This window comes from Crassostrea angulata, chromosome 4, assembly GCF_025612915.1.
Source record: "Crassostrea angulata isolate pt1a10 chromosome 4, ASM2561291v2, whole genome shotgun sequence".
NCBI classification, from domain to species: Eukaryota; Metazoa; Mollusca; class Bivalvia; order Ostreida; family Ostreidae; genus Magallana; species Magallana angulata.
In genome coordinates, this window is record NC_069114.1 from 7,501,891 (window position 1) to 7,527,440 (window position 25,550).

At 35.7% G+C, this 25,550-nt stretch overlaps 1 protein-coding gene and 1 pseudogene across 1 annotated transcript in view; both read left to right on the plus strand.

The window, feature by feature from the left end:
* Positions 1-14,927, plus strand: part of LOC128181547 (cyclic nucleotide-gated channel rod photoreceptor subunit alpha-like) — a 39,351-nt gene extending 24,424 nt beyond the window's left edge. Inside the window, exons 3-5 of the mRNA XM_052849987.1 lie at positions 7,288-7,581; positions 11,307-11,612; positions 12,741-14,927. Coding sequence (XP_052705947.1) covers positions 7,288-7,581; positions 11,307-11,612; positions 12,741-13,660 — 1,520 coding nt within the window. The 3' untranslated portion in view covers positions 13,661-14,927. The remainder of the gene's footprint in view (positions 1-7,287; positions 7,582-11,306; positions 11,613-12,740) is intronic.
* A 3,038-nt stretch (positions 14,928-17,965) lies between these two features.
* On the plus strand, positions 17,966-24,990 carry LOC128179400 (uncharacterized; annotated as a pseudogene).
* Positions 24,991-25,550: the final 560 nt, after the last annotated feature.

Here is a 25,550-nt window from a genome sequence, read left to right on the forward strand (position 1 = left end):
CCGTATCATTATCATCCCTAACCATCTTTTTTCATCATGAGAATCATCAATAGCAGCAACTCCCCCCGTACTTATCATTATGGTCTTTAATAACAGAAAAGTTCAATCATTATCACCTTAATTATTATTGTCACCATCATCATTACAATCACTATCACACTTATCATCATCATCATCATCATCATCATCATCATCATCATCAAAACCAGCAACGCCCCGTCATCAACATCATCATCATCATTATTATCGTGATAATTGATCGTCGTCGTTATTATACATCATCACCATAGTAGCAGCAGTAGAGACAGAAGCCAGAGCAAAACCAGCAAAGCTCCAGGACAACAGAAATGGACAACAAAATGCACTATATCTATGAATTTTCTCTTTATCTAATTAATCTTTCCAAAAATACACTTGTACATATGATAAAACATAATTTCAAGTTTTGGACCGAAAATTATAATGACCTTGGCCTAGAAAGAAAATTCAAACGGAAAAATAATCTACATCCAAAAAAAACCCCCCAAAAACAACCTTTCTTTTTGTAAGCTGTTGTCGATCCAGTTAGGTTCCTTGTACTTACATAGCACCCTAGGGGAAAATCGATGGTTTGATAGAGAGATTAATATTAGGACGATTTTCACGTTCTGTTTTTTTAATGGCTGAAGAATGCTAAACTCTTTGGTACCGCAGCCTTCCATTCTCGCCGATCTCATGCACCTGTTGACATCTTCCTTCCACTAAAGCTTTAGTTATCTCATTTGATTTCTATTGTGTAAGTAACAAAGTCCTCGGCCTTTGCAAACAGCAGCCCCATCATTTAACCGGAGCCGGGATTGTTTGAGCTAGGGTAACGACCCTTGGTTTCAGTATTATTAATACAATGACAGGTTAATAGGTTCGGATATGTCTGCGCCCCTAGCATCTACATTCTTTGGTATTGGTTGGACGGTTTGTTCACAAGTTCGTAAAGAATAAATGTTAAATAAATATATATTAATAAATGGGTGTTCTGTTTATTTGGATTGGCTTGTTCGTTTAGGTTAGAAAAGCAAAAAAAAAAAAATAATAAAAAAATAAATAAAAATTAAATTGTAGAAAAACCAAGAAAAGACCAAAAAAGTTAGGTTTTATTAAAGAGGCTGAATGGTCACCAATCAGATCTGCAAAATTATTTTTTTAGATATTATATTTTTGACTATTTTTTTTTTTTTTGAAAACAACAAAAATCCAAATATCAAAGGTTTAAAATATGAATATTTTTGTTTATATCTTATAATATATACAGAGCTGTTCTTCGATTAATACAGTTTTAAAAATCAGCACAACCAACCAGCTCTCTTCAATGTTTCAAGGCTTCCGGTTTGACAAAGTAGGTACTTGTGATTGTGTTTTTTATGTTGTTTATATTTAAACTTTCGATAACTCATTTATTTTATTCGTGTTCTAATTATATTTACTTCATTGTATCATGGTCACATGTTCTTAACATATATTGAAAATTCCTGCCTAATTAAAAACAATCTCTCTTTGAAAGTCGCACTACAGCGATAAATCTTTTTAATCGGGTTCGAAAATCAACTGTGGTTTTTAGATAGTTCAAACGATGTAGAAAATTGGGTAAATAAATACTTCATTTCAAACAAGAAATTCTGCACTTTGCTTTTTTAATTATGAATTGTTAGATTTATAAGAAAAACGAGATAACCAAAGTGGGTTTTTTTTTCATTGATGTTTGTTTTTGAATAATAGTAACAACCCCCCCCCCCCCTTTTGTGTTTCAGCTGTATGTATTATGAATCTCTTTATAGAACGTTTATCAATAATGGAAGTATTTCATTGAATTTGATTCTATAGCCCGGCCTTCTCACATATCAGTATTTATTTCCAAACTGTCGCTAATTCGATCGATTAAATAGATCGGCTGTTGACGGCTGCACTGAAATAGCTCTCATTAGAGTCTTTCTACTTCCTCCTTAGGTAGGGGCAGTGGACACCATCTTACTTATTGTCCTATTTGAGAACAATTTAGTGCATTCACCCGTACGACATGAATATTTAAATCGTTTTCCTTGAAATGGCATTGCTCATAGCTTAAATCTGACAGCTCGAAAAAATGTCCATGTAATAATAAATATTGTGTCCCAAATTAGCTGGAGAGCGATTATGTTTGGTTATGTTTAGAATAATATTGTACATTTTTGGCTTTGTAATTAAGACTTATTCGTTAAAGAGATTTGCCATAATGGCCCTATCTTAGAGCTTATAAGCAAATCATTCAAGTTTAATTTACTTGATGTAACAGCGAACTAATTCATTAAATCTTTCACCTTTTGCTGTGATCTACAAATTGATAAAAGTATCCGTTGATAGACCTCAATGTTAATACCTGCTGAATGAATATTTAAACATGAGAGTATATTTTTAAGTAATTCTATTATTTTGATAAATTAAGTACACAGTCTCCTGGTTCCTAACACTGTTCCGCTGTATTGTGTCGCCGTGTAAATAACGCGGCGTATATCCCCGCCACGGCCTGGGTATTACTGTGGTCGTATTCCGGACTTCTGGAATATGTAGGACGTTCCGGCCCATTTACCGATATGGTAACAGAAGAAACGCTCGGGCAATATCTGTTATCAGATCCCGGGGATTAAATGCTATCGGGTGTAAAGAATCTTAATTACTTCCCCTTGATCAGAACGTCGGTGTATCACCCAATACCCAGCGGAAACATGGCGGAAAAAAATGGCGGGAAGGCGGCGGAAACTTGGCCCAGACGAATTGACTCCGCTGATCCGGCGGTTATTCCAACATGTCGCAGGGTTTAAAAATGGATTCTTGTTGTTTGCTTGGATAATGCACTTATGATTGTCTCTGTTCAAAGTGTATTGCTTTTCTTCTCCCCGTACAGATTATGTCATCTGAAATGGTCTGAAGCTGTGTTTGATTTCAAGGACTCTGTTGCGAGTCTGTACTAGCTGTGAGCGACACACAGGGTCTATGTAGCACTGTCATTACATCAAATACCAAAAAAGCAATTAGTGAATTCCTAACAGTATAAGAAAGTTTATTTTGTACATGCAATGTTGATACCTTAGAAAAAAATAGTTTGATAATCCTTTAACGTCAACAAAAATCGCCAATCCCATACTGTAAATACATCCAACTGTCTGTCCGTTAACGCAACAAGGGTTGGAAAATGAATAAAGAATGATACACAAGTAGGAACATAGTCTCTCTCTCTCTATCTCTCTCTCTCTCATTTTCTCTCTCTCACTCTCTCTCTCTCTCTCTCTCTCTCTCTCTCTCTCTCTCTCTCTCTCTCTCTCTCTCTCTCTCTCTCTCTCTCTCTCCTTTCAACACCCAAAGGGTTTGTAATCTCTTTTAAAATCCAATCGTTGAGCTTTTGCATATGCCTCTCCTACAGTTACAAAACGCAATCTATTTATAAATCATATATTGCAATTACACATACTTCTAATGTATTACTGGTTAATTATCTGATTCTAAAGTGTTTAGATGAGAAAATAAGTGATTAATTAAAAGGAGGAATAAATTAATTAGACCGTCTGGCGCTCTGACGTATATTTGCCGTGCTTCTGGAGAGTTCAATTGATTTCTGTGGTTAATTAAAGGATATTCAAAAATAATGGGGGAAAAGTAATAAAAAACAAATCAATGAATAAAAAAAGATTAAATACATTCCTCTGAAATATCGGGAAAACAATTATAAACCCATCAAACTGTAGTTCCACCTATAAAAGATAAAAACCTTCTTAATAAGATGACATCTCATTAATATTTTACGTAGCCATTCTGTAGTGTAATTGATGTCGATATTATTCCCCGTGCTCTTAAATCGTTAGCATGTTATGCGGGCTATATATCGCAATGTATTGTTTTATAAATAAGTAATGATAAAGCTTCATCAATAACCGCAAATCTGAACGTAGAATTGATTAATTTTGCATAATCATTTGTCTTCTTGTTTATGCCCCCCCCCCTAATTCTGAATAATCATTTGTCTTCTTGTTTATGCCCCCCCCCCCCCCCCCACACACACACACACCATTCTCCCTAACCTCTGTCATGTGTATGTGATGGTACAGAGGACAAAAGAGAAATCTACAAATTTTCTTGTTTTACTTAACACGTGTTAGTTTGATAAGCCTTATAAATGATAAGAGAAAAATGACTTACTGTCAAGACTTCGTTGTTGGGTTCCCACCGTCGGGGCATCGATACATGTCACCAGGATGTGACCGTAAAACTAGGTCAGGGGTCACACTAGTTATTGGCCTTACAAAGGTCATTTTGAGCTGCATTAAAATCACCCAAAGAGCACACTTTGTATTTAAACTAACTGAAACAAGAAATCAAGATTTTAAGCAAAAGCATATTATTCTCAAAAAGAAGCTCCCCTCCCAACCCCCAACACCCAAACAAAGAATAAAAAAGCAAAACAAAAACCAAAAAACACACACAGCACAAAAAATAAAAATAAAAAAATAAGTATAAACAAAAACACAACAAAAAATGTCAACAATGCTCACTTCCCAAATAAATATGAAAAGGTTACCAAGTAACCAACAAATAAAAAGAAATAATTTCAAAGCAGAAAACATCATATTATAAACAAATTGTCTGCATCAATTCTTTGTTGGCGATAACTGCATGAAAGTCTGATAAAGAATAGATCGTAATACTTAGCTGTGGGGCGTATGTGTAATGAAATAGCCATTATTAAAATACATAACTCTAGTTCAATGTTACAAGCTTAAGGGTAAACGTGCTGCTACAACAAAATGTCTTTGCGTACAGCGATGCACTTTCGAATGAACGAGTTGTTATACGAAAGTAGTGCGTCCTCCGCCGACACATCACTCAGTCAGTAGGTCAGTGTGCTAGGGCTGTGTAAAGTCTACAGGGTGCAAACGTAAATATTATGAAATATGGGCACTCTTCACATCCTGTTATTGTACATGTAATTATCATAAGTACGCTATATACAATGTAATGAAATTATCAAAAACAAATTGATCACCAACAAAAACTGAGATATTCAAGTTGAAGGTTTTACATTTTTGTGGCTTTATAAGTACATTGTATTCATACACCTTTCGTTTTGGTTCAAGGGCTGTTAAGTTTTAAAAATGTAAAAGAAAATTGAAGCATGATTTCGTTGACCATGAACCATAGCTAATATCTACAATGTAGTAGAGGAACGACCTCAGTTTGTAGTTTTTAGACTCAAATACGTTACATTATATTTTATATCCATTACATGAACTGCTCTTTGTCTTCAGAAGAAAGATATAGTCCAAAAATGGCCAAAAACATCCGACTATCTTAAATTATGATGCGGAATGATTTATTTTGACAGACGACTGGCGGTTTTGTCCTTGTTCGGTCTATAATTATTGCACGAAGAAAACAAAACCTACATTGCAGTGCACATGACTTTATCATGATGTATCAGCTCGATTGACCTTGAATAACAAATCAATGGAGCCGCTTTTGCGAAGTGGAGTGGCATGCAAAACTCCCATGCATCACCATTAAATTTGAATAAATGTTGTTGCACTTAAAATCGCAACACGGGTTTTGCATTGAGAATGGGAAAAAAATCTTTTGTACAGTAATATCAATTACTTTACAATTCCTCTTTGGAAAAAATGACGAATCTTGTTACTGTGGTTTTATCAATATTCGTTGAATACTAATTTTCGTGGATTTCGTTGTTTAGTTGATCCACGAAATTAAATGTTCATTGAAGTGCAATTTTTATTAACATTTTGTATTGATAGAGTCCTTGGCCACGAATTTACGTATCCTTGAAACTGTGATTTTCACTTTATCCACGAAATTTGATGCCCTTGAATATTAATGAAACCACAGTATTCTTCTTAGAGAATGGGCTTTTGAAATTGCCTACTTCTGTACATGTACAGACTATATCTCCGTATTAATCTTGTAGCTTAGTATACTTTAAATGATCGCATTACTTCGCTGAGTGGGCACTTTTTCGCTGATCTATTTGTCAATAATGTTGGTTTTTTTTTCCCCGAGGGAGTCGCATCCGAATAAGAAATTATTAAGGCAACCTTGCTGGTCGAATAATGCACCGTCAAATTCGTCGTAGAATAAATTTAGAGAAACGAGGCATATGTTATTGAACTTCGAGCTCAATGCCATTTGAGGCAAGAGAGAGAGAGAGAGAGAGAGAGAGAGAGAGAGAGAGAGAGAGAGAGAGAGAGAGAGAGAGAGAGAGAGAGAGAGAGAGAGAAAGAGATGGCGATAGATATGTTTTGTCAACATAATTCTGCCATCAACATCCAAGACGCATCGCTTTGTGATCTTCCGCTACAAGCCATTTTTTATCTGACTCTTAAGAACTTGGAGTGTTGACTAATGCAACTGTCGAGCTCAAAATAAAGCATCGAACGTTTGTTACTATTAATAGACTGGCGCAGTGACAGTGATGGAGCATAACTGTTTGCTGTAATCCCATTTATCTAGATTGGCTGTTCCTAGACAAACAACGTTAAACCGGATTATTTTTCATCTTCGTATTCCAGATATAATTGAACTTATTCAAACAGTTTCAAGTCATCATCATCATCATCATCATCATCATCATCATCATCATCATCATCTTTTAGGGGGATGTTTTCTGATGGACCAAACCAGTTTTTGGTTTTTATGACACTCGTGCTTGCGACATTTTTGTTACCTGTATATATACCCTTCACATCCAGTTGTTTATTCGTTTCTTCCAATATTAATCTTCTGTTTAAATTTGAGCCCAAATGTTCTTAAAATCAAAATAAATGTTAATGCCATCCCTTGCTCCACTACATATACGATACATATCAATAAATACTAGTAGTCTGTCCAATGGCACGAATCCGTTACACCGATTTGATCGGACATGAACTATCTTTATCCTCATTGCTATCCATCCGCGTATCCATCCATCTATATCCATCCACTCATGAAATCAACTTACCTTATATTGTACATTGTATTGAGTAGAGAAATCTGATAAATATGTCATATATATATATCAAAAATCGGTACTTATTAAACTGATTTAACTTTTAAATAGTCTCATGAATCACTTTTGTTCATCAATTTTTTTTAAAATCATTTAGATTACGCATATATTTTCTATTAAGAAGCACATTGTGCATAAGTAATAAATACGGAAAATGTGTTTACCAAAACTGTTTCTACAGTCTGTAGGTAGATATATGAAGTATAATATTTTCATTATTGTTTCAGCAAAGTTGGACGGCGTGAAGACGTACATGTCGTTAAGGCGCGTTCCGATTCGTCTACAGGACCGCGTCATCAAGTGGTTCGACTATCTCTGGTACTGTAACAAATCGACGGACGAAGAAAAGACCCTGGTCCTCCTCCCCGACAAACTGAAGGCGGAAATTGCCATACACGTGCATTTGGACACGCTGAAGCGCGTGGAGATCTTCCAAAACACGGACGCCGGCTTCCTGTGCGAGCTGGTGCTGCGCCTGAAACCCGTCCTTTTTTCCCCGGGGGACTACATTTGCAGGAAAGGTAACGTAACGTCTCGAATCTGATCTATTTCCCTTTAACCCGTCCTTTTTTCCCCGGGGGCTACGGTACTGTTACGCCTAAAACATGTTCGATTTTCCTAAAACCCGTCCTTTTTTACGTGGAGTTAACATTTGTAGAAAAAAGTAATGTTACGGACGAAATCTGTTCTAGTTCCCTTAGACCCCTCTTCTTTTCCCTTGGGGATATCATTTATATAGAAAAAAAGGTTTTATGATATGCCTGAAAATAATACCCAGATTTTTCTGTTTACCTGTAAACCAACTTTTGTTTGCGCTGTCTAAACGTCTTGTTTTACAAGTGCCAAACTTGCAACTTGTTTTAGCGACAAACTGAATTATAATTTTTACCATTTAAAAAAAAAAACAACAACAAATACAAACGACATTACAAGACTAGGTATTATTGACTACGATGTTTTCTTGAACTTAGCAAAAAAGTTCTCACACGCAGTGAAAAGTTCTCACATGCAAATAAAGATTGGTTTACAGTATTTCCCCTTTTTATTTCATGTAAATTAATTTGTAATTTAAATTTAAACATTTATTGAATACATTTAATAGGACTGGACAACAGGCATAGCCTATGCATATCCTATCCTTGAATTGATTTGTCAAACATACAATGTACATTACGTGTACGTACATATGAGTACAGATGTACGTAGCTAGATATCAAAACATTTAAAACTTTGAAATGAACCTCAAAACTTAGTATTAATATTATACTAAAGATTTTTTTTAAAATGATATTTTTAATATTTTCCATTCTGTTCAGATAAATTGGAGTAGGCCTCACCGTCCCCAAAATTTTTAAATCGCTCAACTCTGTCCTTAACTGAAATCCTTATAGGAAAAGTGCATAAGTCTGAGGTAAACATTAGACGATAGACGATGCTGGGTATTGACTTCAGTTGAGGAAAGATGGTGATGGCGGGGCCAGATCCTGCAAATGATCTGTCCCATTCGACGTCTACATGTAGCAAATTACCCCCCCCCCCCTCTTTCATTTATAGACTGAAAGGGAATGTAATTTTATACATCATACCAAAATTCTCTATGCTAAGAAACTATATAGACAAGTCTGAAGACCTTACTTTTGGTTTTCCCTTGTATTTTAAGAATTGCCGTTTGTCGAGAGACCATCTATCTCTCTTCTTGTCAGCAAGGTATTATCAGTTTAAAACATGGTTTTTTAATCCTTTGAAATTTCTTTAACTATTGCTGCAATTTCGACGCTACATTGTACACATGTAAAAGTATTGCCTTTTTTTTTTAAATATTCGAATGAGATTTCTATGTCGCACAACAATTTAACCCCGAAGGAGATAAAATAATTTCTCTCCTGTACATCTCCAACATGTTTATGTTTTATACATTATGTGCTAAATTTTATTTTTGAAGACCTTAAAACAGTTAATAATTTTATTAAGAACAAACAGTCAATGAATAGATACATGTACCTTATATATGTGTTCCGGTCAAACGTGTTTTCTTTGTAGACATATTTTTTAATAGTTTTGTTTTCTATTTATACGAAGTGTCATTGGAAGAGTTTTTTTGACTTCTGTATTGATTTCTCCGTGTATCCGATCTGCTACGCATGCATAAAGAGCTCTCTAGGTCTATCTTTCTGTTACACCATGCTGGATACAGAGACAAGACACACCACTCTACATGCATTTCCTTTCGATTTTAGCATGACAATACCGTAAGATATTTGTTAATTTGTGGCCGGACCAAAAAGCACAAAAAGAGGCCTGCGAGATCAATGTACATTTAGAATATTGATGGGTCATGGGAAAGTTGCAAATGGAATTCTGGGGGTAAGACATGTTGAGCTGTTGTATACGTACCCCCATAAAAACAAAAGACAAAAAGTGATCATACAACCTACCCACCCCCACCCCCCCCCCCTCCCCGGCAACACACACAAACTCATTGTTCAAAATAAACATAATCCTGGATTTATAAAATTATGTTGAGCTGTACAATGTTGGACACTTCTTGTCAAAGGATTAGAAAATAATTGTACTAATAACTAGCGTGTTTGAAACTAATTATCTAATATTTTGTGTGTGTTTTTATAAACAAAAAAACTCGTACAATACTATCCTTAGAAGGACAGATGATAAGACTGGGTGGGGGTGCAGGGGAGGGGGGGAAGGGGGTAAGCAAAGGTCTCGTCTTGTTATTGCCCGTCTATTACAGTCAGTGAACTCAGGGGGTGGGGGAGGGGGTGGGGGTAAGCAAAGGTCTGGTCTTGTTATTGTCCGTCTATTACAGTTAGTGAACTCAATGTCTAACCTTGGTGTAATAAGATACATGTACCTATAGATCAAATATTTATTCATACAAAACATGGTTGACATTAATGAAATTTCTACGTCACGTAGACACTTACTGTACACTTAATTAGCTTTTATTTGAGTGCTGATAAATTTTGCGATTGTTGACGCGGAAATCTCTTCATAGGCTTTTTTGCGAATTTCTGTCGTTGAAAACAAAGTTGGCCTACAGTACTACTAACCTATACGTAAACCCTAACCCATCCCATCTCATTTAGAAGTAAAGAGAATACTTTATATTCCTGTAATTCAGGGTTTGAAAAGAAAATAAGCATAGAATTAAATGATCGCTACGTAAAAATGAATATTTCAAATTAGACTGATGGCATACTTATAAAACCTCTTACACAGAATGACAGATTAAAACATGAATTCATATCCTTAGTGAGTTCATAATGACAGCATCAATAATGCGCAGAGACCACGATATTATAATATAATTGAACTTAATGAATGGGGCGAGTTTTATATAAAAAATCAATGCGTTAATAAAGGAATGGTTCTTATTTATTCAATCTTTCCCTGTAAGTAGCCTCATTGAAAAACATCCGTTTTATGGATATAAATTTTTTAATGGTAGGTGGACAATGTGATAAAAAATAATCTGCCTTTGATTCAGTTCGTTCTATAGATGCTCTAGACATTCAAGTTCGTCTTAAATTTATTGAAAGTTAGATAAAGCTTGAAAGTGAAGATGACAGAACATTTCTAATAAAAATGATAATACTTGGTGAACCAGATAAGCAACTTTCAGCAAATCAGTTTGTAAATTGTGATACTATGCAGAAAAGACAACCACATGGTAATACACCATTGCGTTAGGTTGATCATTAAAACATATACTGTTTTTGACTATAATATATGAATAAGATATCCTCTCTCTCTCTCTCTCTCTCTCTCTCTCTCTCTCTCTCTCTCTTAGGCGAGTGGCCTAGTAGTAGAATAATAAACTTCACCATAGGACTATATATAGCTACATCTTGCCGATATTTCATAATTGACAGTGCGAATTTTTTTTTTTGATAATAGGTTCCTTGCGTTTTGAAAGTCATGTCAAATGATGTTATTATCAATCGATATTTCAGGGTAGGAGTACAGACCTTTAACTTAAACGAAACATGTGGATCTAATTTGAAAAAGCGCCTCCATTGCGCTTTGCTATTCTGTTGATAGCTCATGATTCAAAGAATGATAATCCTGCTTATATTTGTGGGAACAAAACCTTATATCAAATTCACATTTGTTGACATCTTTCTGAAAGTGATTCCAATACTGCAAATATCTAACATTTACATTAACGAAGAAGGTCATAACATAAGTTTTTAAGAAATTGATTCATTGATCCATTTATTGTTTACAGGCGAGGTTGGCAAGGAGATGTACATTGTCAACAGAGGGAGATTACACGTGGTCGGCGACAACGGGAAAACGGTGCTCGCTACCCTCAAACCGGGGAGTTACTTTGGGGAAATCAGCATTCTAAATATGGGTACTTCCGGTAACCGACGGACGGCCTCTGTCCGCTCCGTGGGCTACTCGGATTTATTCCGACTGTCCAAACAGGATCTCTGGGATGTCCTTAAAGAATATCCCGCCGCTCGAGTAAAACTCGAAGCAATAGCAGTCAAAAGACTGGAGAAAACGAAAAAGATTCCAATTGAAAAAGGTACAATTTAAAAAAAAATTAGGAAAAAAATCTTTCTTATAATGATAATAAATAAAACTGAGACATACATTTTTGTTGCTTTAAAAAAAGAGATATATATGTGTATGTTAGAAACCTTTATCTCAGAAGAGAAAAAAATACCTAAATATTTCACATGCCATTGAATGAAAAATAATTGATATTGTGAAAATGACGGTCGGATGGCTGCAAAAATGGTACGCCTATTGTACAGATAACCCCTCCTAACGTTTTTATCATATATCAGAAATAAGCATATTCAGTGTTTCTCGTTAAGGTTGCTCTATACATCACTTTTTGATAACGCAGTACGCAAAAAAATAAATCTGGCGGCATGTTATTCCGGTACTGGCCGATTTCAACGGAGGCGAATTGTATAGGGACCGCTCTTTTGAAAAAAAAGATAAATAAATAGATATAATTCGATAATTCAAAAAATCATTATTTACGTGTAAGGTAGTATGGGACACCTTATGCTGTATTGTATTATTTATCGAAATAACCAATAAGTAAGTATAATTTTATAGATAGTTTCTTCAGGAACTTTCATACAAAATAAAATAATAATTTTTTTGGTGTTTATTTGCAATGATTTTCATTCATTTTTATGTTACACTTATTAAAATACATTTTCTTATAACATTAAGCAGCTTTTCTAGATGATTTGTCAACAGAGTAAGAAGATATGAAAAATCACAATGTATGATTTCAAGAAATACTATAAAAATTGCAAAAATTAAATTTTTGATATGTTATGAAGTGTTATATTTTTATGTATGTGTCTGAAGGATGTATCCATCATTTGACAAAAAATTCTTTCAATTTGTTTATAGTTAAATTTTTGAAATTCATTTTACAAAAACACGAAATTTTTTTAAAACATTCGTAAAAAAAATACCTGTAACATCACTATTATCATTTTTATATTTATTTGATAAGTATATGTTTTGTTGTCTTCTATTGAAAATTGGAATAAACCGTGGGTGTACAGAGCCACCTTAAGAACAGCATAAAGCAGACACATATCATAAATATTTTAACGTAAAAACTGGATGTAGTTTGTCCTTAACATGGAAAAATCAGATTTTTAAATTTTACTTTTTTCTCTAGCTTTGGCAAGAAGCAAAAGTACTCCGGGACTTGTAGAGTCATCCGGCAAAATTCCTTTAGAAGCGATGATGATAACTCGTCACCACACACTTCCGGCAGGTCTTCCAAAACAGTCGCCATCTAGTGGCGATGAAGAGACTCATGATGAAAATTCCATGGAAACGGGTGAAAATGCTCATGCTGAAACCACTGCTGAACAGTACTCAAAAGAAACTAATGATAATTGTGATGTCCTGAATGTAGGGACGATGACGTCACCACACACTTTAGTTGGAGTTACAACAACCTCCCATAATTCCTTTCGACTTCCGGGCTATAGTCCGCCGATCTCACCCAGAAGTTTGTGCCAAACACCAAACATCCCTACTATCAGCGCGGCCACCCCTGTCCTCACTAACGCAATCGGAAGTCCGGCACAGTTATCTCCCTTGAGTTTTACGTATGCTCATACATATCCATTTCAAAACCATCCTCAACAAATGAACTTTCTGTCTCCATACTGTGTGTCCAATACAATGAATCCTCTGTCTTCGCCGAGTCTTGCCACTAGTCGATCAGACAACCTCTCCTCCTCCCATATTAACCTGTCACCACAGGCCCACCCCCAGCCAACCCTGCTTCCTGTGTCCCCCGGGTATAACATATCCAACTACGGCTCGGTCAGTCCACAAAGTTTCTCGTACGACACACCTAATGACGTTCTCCTGAAAGAAATCAACACGCTTAGGGAACGATTGGTTTCCTTGGAAACTGAGAACGCCTCCATGACGGCAAAATTACACAGACAGCAATGGGATGTGGAGCACAGACTCTCTGAGCTCGAACTACACATGTGTCAGAGCTCGAGTCAGGCCAGTACTTCGAGTCACGACGAACGAATTGAAAGATTCGAACCTGTGAACAGAGAATCAATCATTTAGAGAATTAAAACGATCTACCACTTATTATCGAAGTTTATGTTAAACTTTGGAATTCTATGATATAGTTTACGCATGCGCGTTATTTATGTATTCTTGTTTTTGTAAATCACAATGTTTTCACTCTATTTTATTGATAAAATATTCTGGAGTTTAGATATCATTCCAACTATTGTCCTCAGATGTGAAATATTCATTTTATTCATGTCAATGCATTGATCTAACATGTTACTGTTTTGGATATATCGTATATACATTTCCATGTTAAATGCATATACTGGTATAATGTTATCAGTTCATATTCTGTTTATATTATGTCACTTATTTCTAAATCATTAATCAGGGAGGTTGGTATTTATTAGAAAAAAATTCACCCAAAGCATCCATACTTTTTTGTGAAAGAAATAAATTTGATGATCGCGTATACCGTGTATTATGAAATATTTGAAGTACAATTGTAGGTAATTAGTAAAAATGTTTTTTTTTGTAAAAGTGATCGCGAAAAATATTCCATTGCAAGAATAATTGGAAACATGGTAATTTATAAAATTATCACCCTATGAAAAGTCCCATATTTGGTATAGAATAAGGGGTTTTTAAAGGTGTTTAATTAGTCATTAATGACCGTGATATTGTTTCATACGAATGCCAAACAGGTTACAATGTTGATGTAATTTAGTGTTCATCAGTGTATGAAAACAAATGCATGAGTAAATGGTGTGCTGGTAATCTCAATTGTTCTGAATTAAAGACCAGAACTATTACCATCAAAATGATAAAGGATATATGTAAAGTTACAAAACAATCATTTATACAACGGTATGAAATTGTAAGTTATTGTTACAATGCATGTAAGAAGTCATGGGGTTAAGTGGCCAAAAAGCAGGGCTGAGGGTACAGCTTTGAACCAAGAAGGATGTAATTAGGATGTAATTTTGGGTATTTTGGTAATGATGTAAAAGAAGAGATATCATGCCCATGTCCTGTTGTTTACCTACAGTCTAGTTGATTTTAATTGTTCACAATATGCATAACGTTTGCATATTGTTGCACGGTAAATGGCGTTGTCGAATGAAATGACTTATGTACATATTACACGTGATTTGGTACGGTTGATCCGCCACATTTGCTGGGTTAAGGTTCTGCTGAATTCATGCCATTATTATTGCCGATCATATTTTTATAAGTCATGGACTCGTGTATTATATTACAATAACCTATGTATATCAAGTTTGAATTTTTGTTAAAAAATAAACCTTATTAAAAATTACCGATATTTTCAATTTTTATCTGAATTAGATTTTGTGATATAGACATGAAGTTGAACAATTAATGGGTGTACATGTATATTATATTTTATTACATGTATGTTTTCTAGATTTTTAAGTATTAAAGTAATTTTGTCGTTAAAGGAGAAACACCTATTAAATTGCAGTACAACTGATCAACGAGATTTATAAATAAGTGATAACCTATCTATCCATTGTAATGTTTAATAAACCTGAACTTGCTATGTAAGTGGCCGATCTGATCTTGACTTCAGACTTTAAAAATCACCATGACGTGTTTTGTCATTTGCAGTAAGTTTTTTTTCATTGTAATACTTTTTGTATGGTCTCAATCCAAACCAAAACATTATATTTCCGTGCTGAATGATTAAATGCTTTACTAAAATATACTTCGTTTCACCTGCAATAGACTAAAAAACAAAATATAAATGCGGAATATTCACTATTGTTGCTTTTAAAAAAATCCATTTCAGCCTCATATATAAAGCATAATCTGGGTATGCCTAAAGTACTAAATGATAATTTCAAATAATCAGCAGTGTTCAAGTTTAAATTGTTGACAAGAGTTTGGACTTTAAATATTGTAACTGTGTTTTTCCTAATACAAGAGTGTGATTGACATAGAAACGAATCACATGATCGTGCACAGGTAGCATTTGACCAGAAGCACTTGATACCGGGAACACGACACGTTCGATATTGAAACTACAGTTTACTTCCAGGGTAAAAAAGGTTAAGTACATTTTGTATTTCCTTCCTGAATCTAATGCACTATTGTAAAAATGAACTAATTTTAAATAAACAAATCTAAGAATTTTAGTGCTAAGGTTACCAAAGTTTGCTTCCAAGCCGACAGCGAATTAAGCAGGTTTAGCTTAAAAATAGGAAGAATATTGAAATTGAATAATAACTTCTAGAAATATGATAAAATATCATTAGTTTAAGGATTTTTCTAAATTACGGGACGTTTACATTTCTTGTCTTACTTGTTCATACAGTAAATACTTCCAATAATTTGTTTGGTGTAAAAAAAGGTGGTAATTAGCCATAATACCCGATTAAAATCAAAGCCCCAATCGTTAAAACATCTCCCTAATGTATGTAGCACATGCTATGTATTACTAGACGGCCCAGCCAATACCGTGTTTCAGGTATGCAATAAGACACGCCCATTTTGTGTCACTTATGTTTTATGAAGTTATTGGGTTTTAGGGATCAAAATTCATTCTTAATGTTATCACAGATAAAGAGAGTTGAAAATGTATTTTTTTTAAAAATAAGTATAGAATCATTTTATTAAAAAAACCCGAAAATTGAAAAACATGCGATATGTCCTTTGATATAGCAGAAAATAAGAAATGGAAATTATAATGACTAATTATGAGGATATAACCATGAATTACATAATAAACATATATTAATTAATGTACATAGCCTATCAAAGGTATGGAACATAATGCCCTTTATTTAAAATACTATCGACGAAAATTATAAATTGTATTTGAAGTATATGTAAAATATTCGCATATTTTATACAAAAATGTTCATCTAACCAAGATAAAACATGTTTATATGAATAATATATACTAAAAGTTACTTTCAAGATTTAACAATAGTCACCATCTTGATTAGTGATCTTGATAAAATTGAATCCAACCATCTGGACGTCCTAAAAAAACATCCACCATGTCTGAAATTAGATTAAACAACGCAAAACTAAAGAAGTAATTGAACTCCAAAGATACCTGCTTTTTCTTTGATTACAAATCGACGAATGCTAAGTTCTGAAAATTATGACTTCCTTACTAAACTTAAGATTGCACTTAATCTACAGAGATTAGTTAATTGAGCAGTTTGGTTCTCTCTCAACTTATCGTTTACAACAAAGGATTTATAATACACTAAAGTCCTCGTCCCTTGACCAGAAACCGATGTATAAATACAAGCCATCACATCTTAAGACACAAGATACGAGTATGGCTTATGCATTATGACCTGTCTGAATGAAGAAGATATAGGGCGTGTGGTAAAAATAGCATTATGAGACTCTACAATCTCCGGGGAGAACTACTATAGTCAATCTAAACCAAGTCAAACAACTGGCCAGATGATATAACAGTGACAAGATGTGGAGATCTAATTAATACTGTTTACGAAGACAGAACTGTTAACATAGTAAAGAATACACAGATACAGACATTGATCAGACTAATAGGATGGATATCGGGGTGAAACCTCGCGGTGTATGTAGTTCCTTCTCAGGTGATCTCCTGGTTGTCACTGACAATGATAATAGTAAACAAACAAAAGTTGTGCGTTTCTCCGGCTCAACAAGAAAACAAAACATCCAGTACAAGGGCAAAGGACAACCTCTCTATTCATCTGGTGGAGAAAAATAAATGGATGAGAATAGGAATCTGGATATATGTGTATCTGACCGTGAAGCACGTGCGGTAGTAGTGGTCAATCAGGCCGGGAAACTCCGGTATACCTACCATGTATACTGGTCATCAATCTACTTCCAATGAATTAATCAATCCTCGTTGCATCACAACAGACAGCCAGGGCCGACTCCTGATAGCAACCGGTAACACACGTATCCACATCCTGGATCAGGACGGACAGTTTCTCCGCTACATTGACAACTGTAGCTCAGATGATCCATGGGGTTTATGTGTGGACATGAAAGACAACCCCTTTGGGCTATGTTCACAGGTAAAGTGAAAAAATCCATCATAACATGTAAACATACTGTGTGTTTGTTTTATTTGACAATGAATTGTGATTTTTTGTGGAATTTGTAAGGAGAATCAGTATCCATATGCATACAAACCTTTTTTGTATATCATTATAAACAAACTCCAGGATATGTTATTTACGGAAGCATATTAGTGCCACTTTTTTTTTCTTTAAAATTCCAGCTTTAAAGTTGGAATTTCCATCTTTAATCTTGGAATTTCCAACTTTAATCTTGGAATTTCCAACTCTAAAGTTGATTTTTCCAACATTAAAGCACAGGCACCTGAATTTTTATCAATCAGTCGCTTAATAAGTCATATATCAAAAAATTCTACCCCTACTATATATAAATACACAAGGTGTGCAACGCCATTTTGACCCCCTCGTCGATTCAGACTTCAATTTACCACATAAATCGGATATGCCTACCGGTGTGCGTGTAGCATTGGGTTCAAATATGATATATCTCGCTATACATTTCCTCCTAAAGTTTAATTCCAACGCATTGATAATGCTATCAATTAAAATTCACGCAAACTTCGAATTTCGTCCCGAGGCTCGATAGCCATCAGCTGACGTCACAGAATTACAACTCCGCACTGAATGCATACATAAAATCGAAACCGAGATAGCAAATTCCGGAAAATTTCGCGGCATACGCCAAGATGGAGCATTTGGTGGAAAACGGACACAGTTGTCTATTAACTGGACAATGTGGAACTGGGAAGACATATATGATGAGGTATAATTTAGTTGCAACCACTATATTTAATAGTCATTGATTTCTATCAGAAAACATGACATGGTTATAGTATGTGGAAAGGGGGGGGGGGCTGTTTTGGGAATTTAGTACTTGTTACGCGACACCAACACTCACCTTTTGAAATATTCTAGCTTGCAACACCCCCTATAAATAATTATAAATTTTTGCAAGTTGCCACCCACTCTAATCTGCAGAGCTGACCCCCCCCTCCCCATGCACCACCACCACCAACTACTACTGTACATCTACAGACCCCACTGGCTTGAGTGTTAAATTCAGTTGAAAAAATAATCAAATGGACTGGGGGGGGGGGGGTAGGGGTAACAACGCCTGATGCACAGATTATCACAAATAAATACGAACTGAGTTTGCATGCATATCATAAATACCTCGGGCTTGGAAGCTATATTCTCATTCCCTTCATCTTCTTTGATTTGTTGCGAGTAGGGTTCAATGCTCTCTTGCTTGTCGCAGTAAAGTAGGTAGCAGAGTTCCCTGAATTTGACCTGTTGGACACAGTCGATTGGCCAAGAATGATAGCTGTGTTAGCAGGTCCGTACTGAGACAAGGTGGGATTTGTATTCAGGCCATTTCTTATTCCTCTCTGCTGACAAAAAAAATTTTCAACTATGTCAGAGTTTATGTACCCCGGATTGATACTGTTTCCTGAGGTGAGATGCAGCTGACACAGCGCTATAAATCCTACTAGGGATGATTGTAAGTCTTCTGCAGTTTCTCTGGTCAGGAAATGTTTGCTGGCCACATAGAAAGGGGATTCTTCCACAGTTCTTTTCCAGGATTCAAAGAATTGGCTAGCTGCCTTTATCTCAGCAAGTCTTGGGTCAGTAAGGTTTGAAATGGGCCTGTTTCTATTGCAGAATATATCAATCAGCACCGATGTATGTTCGAGCAGGGCAATGGAAGAAGCCAGAAACTCGGGGTTCTTTATTGTCTGCTGGTACGCCTTCATAAGGTATAACATGTCTTTACTCAATACATCAGTGGCTAACTTGTTTCTCATCTTGGATGCTGGAGTTAGCACAAGATGTTCCTTGGTGAGACTGCGATGTATTCTGAAACCACTCTGGCAGTTGAAGCGAAAGCATCCCTCCCAGTGGTCCCATATAATGGGTCTCTCATTCACTGTCAGATATCTTCCCGGGGCCGCCTTGTGCTCACCTTTGCTGGACTCAATGTTATTTCGCAGTTTTTTCAGGCAATGCATAATGTCTTGGATTGCACAGATCTGGTGATGTCTGTCAAAAACATCATGGAATTTCCAGTTACTCTCGGCAGGATGACCATCGAAGAGCATGCCAGTGAATGTTCGGTTGGTAGAGGCACCATCCAACATAACATAGTCTACGGTAAAACCTCTTTCACATAGCACATCAACACACTCCCAAAATGTTGTATAGAGTTGGTGAGCCGTGGCAGGGTTCGATCCAAAATATGCAACAGGCCATCTGCAAAATAAATGTTTCCAATCTTATACATGTGCTGGTGTATTGCAATTTAATATAGAACAAATAACTAAGTTAAATTTACATGTACATATATTCCATAGGATTTATGCAATATGAAAAAAACCCAATATTCTTTAATAAGGCAAAAACTTGATTAATTTTACATTTATTTTTACATCTTTGATACAGGTATATTTAATTTGAGACTCACCTAAACCCAGTAAAGCCATGGAAGACAAACTGTAATGCATGGGTAGCCAACTCTACTCTCTTGTCTTTCTTGCATATAACTGAGATGTTGTTGTTAGTTTCGCCCATGTCTACCATTCCAACTAGCTTCCATGCGTCCCCTGCTCTCTCTATTACTAGGTCATCTTGTATAGCCATCTCGTCAATGATCAGACCACCATGTTTCCCAAAGTCTGGAACGGATTGTCTGCTGCACTCCATTTTCATCCACTGTAGGTTATCAGCACTGATGCCAACTGGTTGTTTCACTGAATTCTTGTAATACTGCAGCAATCTCTTTGATGGGAGGACTAGCATGTTCGTTTTCTTTAGCATTTCATATGCACTTGGTGACTTAAGATACAAGCCTAAGGCAACACTTATGATTTTCGGGTCCCATCTTCTTTGGTGAACATCAATGTTCTGGGAGTTTCTTAATTGGTTCTCCATTAAAACGTGAAGGTGAGCAGGAACTTGTTGTTTTGACAGTAAATCATTTAAAATGGCTTTCATGTCAGTCTCATCGTCTTTGTCAAGAGCTATGAATGTATCTTGAGATTTTCCGTCATGCTTTTGTGCACTGTCACTATGATGGTCAGTATCCAACTTCTTGTCCTTTGCTGTATTGAGATGCCTTTTCTTTGCTTTTTTACTTGCATTGGAGCATTGTGCACAACAAGCGATGGAAGAGTGGAGGAAGCTAAGCAAAACTTGGCATTTTTTGCTTCTGAATCTATTTTCTGAGGAATTCTCATCATGTAAAAGGGACCATACTTCTTCCACACAATCTGTTTGAGTTGGAAATCTTTCCTTTGTTCCCTTACAAAGAGGTAATGCTTGCAGAAAATTTAGGACACTGTCAATGCTGTCCTGTGTGACGGAAACAGGAAATCCACTTTTCAAGACAAGTCCCATAATTGAGAGTTCAAAATAGTTTTGTAAGAACTGAATATCACAATATACTGGTTTACCATTAATGCAGGTTGTTAGTTGGCACCTTAACTGTAACTCCTGTGAAATCGTGAAAGAAATGGCACAATATGGTGGAATTGCAAGACTGGTACTCTGTGATGGAAGATCCACTTTAATTTCCTCTAGGTTTTCAAATGCTGTGTACTGCAGACTTTGTTCATACACAAAACACCTGCTGGCCTGAAACAGGCATGGCACAAGTTTTGAAATAACTGCTTTGTTAGGCACCGGAATGTAATGCTCATTAAAAAAACCACTTAATTTGCTGCAGATGCTATCTAGTTTGATGCGACCCGTTGGGGAGTGTTTGTAGTTAAGGGATAGCCTGAAATTAAAAAGAAAGATATGACCATGTTATTCAAGAACTGTTCATGTAAAGTTTGTAAACACATGTATTATAAAAAAATATTGTATTATCAATTTTCAGGAAACTCATAAAGTTTATGTCTCCAAGAAAGAACACTGCTGTGACAGCAACAACGGGAATGGCAAGCACCCAGCTGGGGATGGGGGCCACCACTCTACACCACTGGTGTGGTATAATGGATTGTAGGTACAGTCAGGAGAGGCTTCATGAACTTATGAGAAGTGATGACAGATTTGCAGCAGCCAAAGATAGAATACAAAAGGCAGAAGTTCTTTTCATTGATGAAATTGGTATGCTGTCGAAGAAAGTGTTTGAAGCTGTTGAATCTGTTTGCAGATTTGTTCGTGGGAATGCCTATACATTTGGTGGATTGCAGGTTATTAGCATTTATTGTTTTTTAACAAAATTATAATGTATGAAATTGTGATATAGTTTTGATATAATTGTGATATAATTATTACATAAAAATTCAATATACATGTATTTTAAGGTTATAGCAAGTGGTGACTTCAAGCAGCTACCCCCTGTTCCAAATCATCTATATGGGGATGACGGATCATACTGCTTCACAAGTCAAATTTTTCAGAAGACTTTTCCACATCACATTAACTTGAAAGAGGTAAGCAATGCTTCACAGAGCTAAAAATTATACAGAGTATATATACAGTTTGCAGTGAGTCCTACACTTTGTCCCATGTTACTAGCTGTCACTATGACATGTAATACTCATGCTTGATTACACTGTAAATGTGTGAAAATATAGAAATAATTATATTGCAATTTCTGTGTTGAACATGGGTACTATTTTTTGTAGGTTATCAGGCAGTCTGAGCCTGATTTGATATTAGCAGTAAATGAGTTGTGTGATGGATCGCCTTCAGCAGAGACTGTGGCCCTCATGAGAAGTTTGGACAGGCCTCTTCCATACAATACCTCACCAACTTTCCTGTTTGGCACAAGATTTGATGTTGCCTTCATTAACCAGGAAATGATAGAAGACATGCCTGGAAACGCAGTGTGCTTTAAGTCCGAAGATGAAGGTATATCAATGCTTATCATTTATATACTTTCTCAATGTCAATTTTCATAAAATTTTCCCCAAGATATTTAACATTCAATAATGAAGGTTAATTTTTTTACTACTAGTATACCTTTCAATAGTAACATATATTGAAAATGCAAAACTTCTGCTTGTCTCTATAAAGCAAGGTGCACAGGTTAAAGATGTGGCCAATGGACCTTTTGTTATTGTGTATATTTGCTATTCAAACTAAAATGATGTTTTATAGGTGACAAAAGGCATCTATTCCGATGTGACGCACCTAAGGTCCTTATTTTAAAAGAAGGGGCACCTGTTATCATCACCAGGAACCTTGGTGGAGGAGTCTTCAATGGGACAAGGGGCACAGTTCTTCATTTAAGAGAAGGGCAGGATCCAGTGATCAACATTGATGGTAAAACTGTTTCAGTGCCAAAATTTCAGTTTGATGTTTATAGTCCACAACAACAGAAATCATTAGCATGCCGAACTCAGTATCCAATACAGTTGGCTTTTGCACTCACTGTGCACAAAGCACAAGGACAAACTCTGCAGTGTGTGGAAGTAGATTGTTATTCTTTTTTTGCCCCCGGCCAGATGGGAGTTGCTGTAGGTCGCTGTGTAAATAAGGAGGGCCTCAGAGTTGTCAACTTTAACTTAAAGGCTGCCCAGTTAAAACACCCTGATGCAGTTTATGCTTTTTATGATGAAGAACATAAAGAGCCTACTGAAAACCTTGACTGCTGTCACCAGGTATGCCAAGAGCAAAGTGACTCTGATATAGAAGAGACAATGAACATTTCAACTTCAAGTGCAACTGAAAGACTTACAGAAACACAAATTGAAAACTTTGCATGTGAAAATCCTGTCCTAGGAACACAGTTTGTTGATTGCCCATGGAAGATTAAAGACTTCATCAAGGAAAATCTGGAATCAGAGTTTTTGAGCCATATTCCAGTGGAGATTTATGATGACCAGAATGAAGAAATGAAAATTCACCTGAAACATCTTTATTCGACAGTTGTGAAAGTCCTAAGCAAAAACCCAGAAACATCAGAAAAGTGGGTGGATGCTTATAGAAATTTGAACAAGTTTTTGGTTAGTGAGTATCATGAAAATTTGTGTGAAAAGCTCTTCCACAGCAAACCAATTAATCGCAACCAAAACAAATTTTCAACTAAACTTGTGTTTTGGTTAATGGAATGTGAAATTGCAAAGAAAACAAAGAATATCATCAAACATCAGCAACAGGCATTTGAAGAATCTGAAAGAACTGTAGATGCCCCCTCACAAGTTGCACAGGGTAAAATAAGATACCTGGCTGGAGCTTGCATCCACAAAATTGCAGACAGATTGCAGAAAGCTGTCATCAGATCTATTGGAAAGGTATCTAAAAACAGCAGATTGGGTCGCAGACTCTCCTATCGAAAACAAAGTTTATTAAAGCAACTGAGAATAAGTGAAGACAATGCAGACTCCCAAGATCCTAGTATGCAAGAGATTCTACATAAACAGGGCAGCTCTAGAGGCTTGTTCATTGTCAGCGATCCAGTATATCAGTTCTTCTCTAAAGCAAATGAAATCCTGCAAGTGTATTTGACACCTAAATTCATACATTTGAACATAGAAAACCTTCAAGGAGAGTGCAGAAATATTCTCCTATCTAATCCTGATTTGTTGGAAGCATGGGTGAATTTGTTCAAAGCATCAGAAGCAGATGAAATTGAGGAAGAAATATTTCTTTGTATGCTCCTTGATCTGTTTACAGATGTAATGAATCATTTTATTAAACTTGGTTTAGTTGACGCTATAAAAGAATTCAAAGACATTATTCCGAGAAAGAAAAAGCAGGCTCTTCGTTCTAAAGTGACTGCTTTGGGGGACAGAGTCGAGACCAAACAAACAGCTGAAACCAAGAAAAAATCCTCAGATAAACTGCAACCAAGGAAGAAAAGGAAATAATCACAAACATCTTCCAATGACCCATCTACATCATATTCTGAAACTGATACCTATGTGTGCAACCTTTGTTCTGAAGAATGTAATTGGGATCCCACTGATATTGCTCTCCAGAGCATTGCCTGTGACAAGTGTAACTTATGGTATCACTATGGCTGTGTTGAAATTAAGGGGGATGAACCTTTCTTATTTAAGAAAAATTCAAGATGGGTCTGTCAGACTTGTAAACCTACAGCTAAAAGTAAGGGCAAAGGCAAGGGGAAGGGGAAGGGCAAGAAATAAATGCCATTATAATACATATTCAATTTTGGGCGAGTAACATGAATTACAAGTGTACTTTAACATTCCCTTTGTTACCAATTTTGCAAATATAGTAGACTGTTTTCAAGACTTTAGTAAGACATAATCAACCCAATTTACCTAGTACTGAAACATGATACATGGGTACATTTTTCGAAAGCTTTATACTTTCATTTCTTTCCATTGTGAATAAAAACAATGATACTATTGAGCTGAATTTTGTGACTATTGATGTGAATTTGGAGTGCAGAAAAGAGGACAATGAGATTAATTAGTATTGCCACCAGCTTCACACCTGTGGTTTTATAAAAGAAATTTTGACAAAAGTCTTTTATGATCTCGGTGGCAAGTATTATAAAAATACACAATCACAGGAGTTGGCAGTTTTATCAATTGATCAAGAGAGTGCATAAGTCTGCATGACCTAAAGTATATGCCTTAACTTTTCCATCGATGTCAATATAAATATATTAAACTTAGTGCTAAGATATAGATCTATTGTGTCCACAAATTAAAAAAAAAAATCATATGATGATACTTGAGTATTAAAGAAAATGTTGACAGTGCATAAAATCTGAATCTATTGATTGTCAGTGAAATGCTATTATTCTGTGAGATTTATTGCCATCTCAAATACATATACAACCCATTGATACATACCAAAGAGCAGCATCGAAAACCGAATTCATCTTCTTCACGATCTTCTTCAAAATTAAAAATTCCCGCTTGTAAACACTAATAGAGTTACCTGCCCTTGATATTCCAATTTCA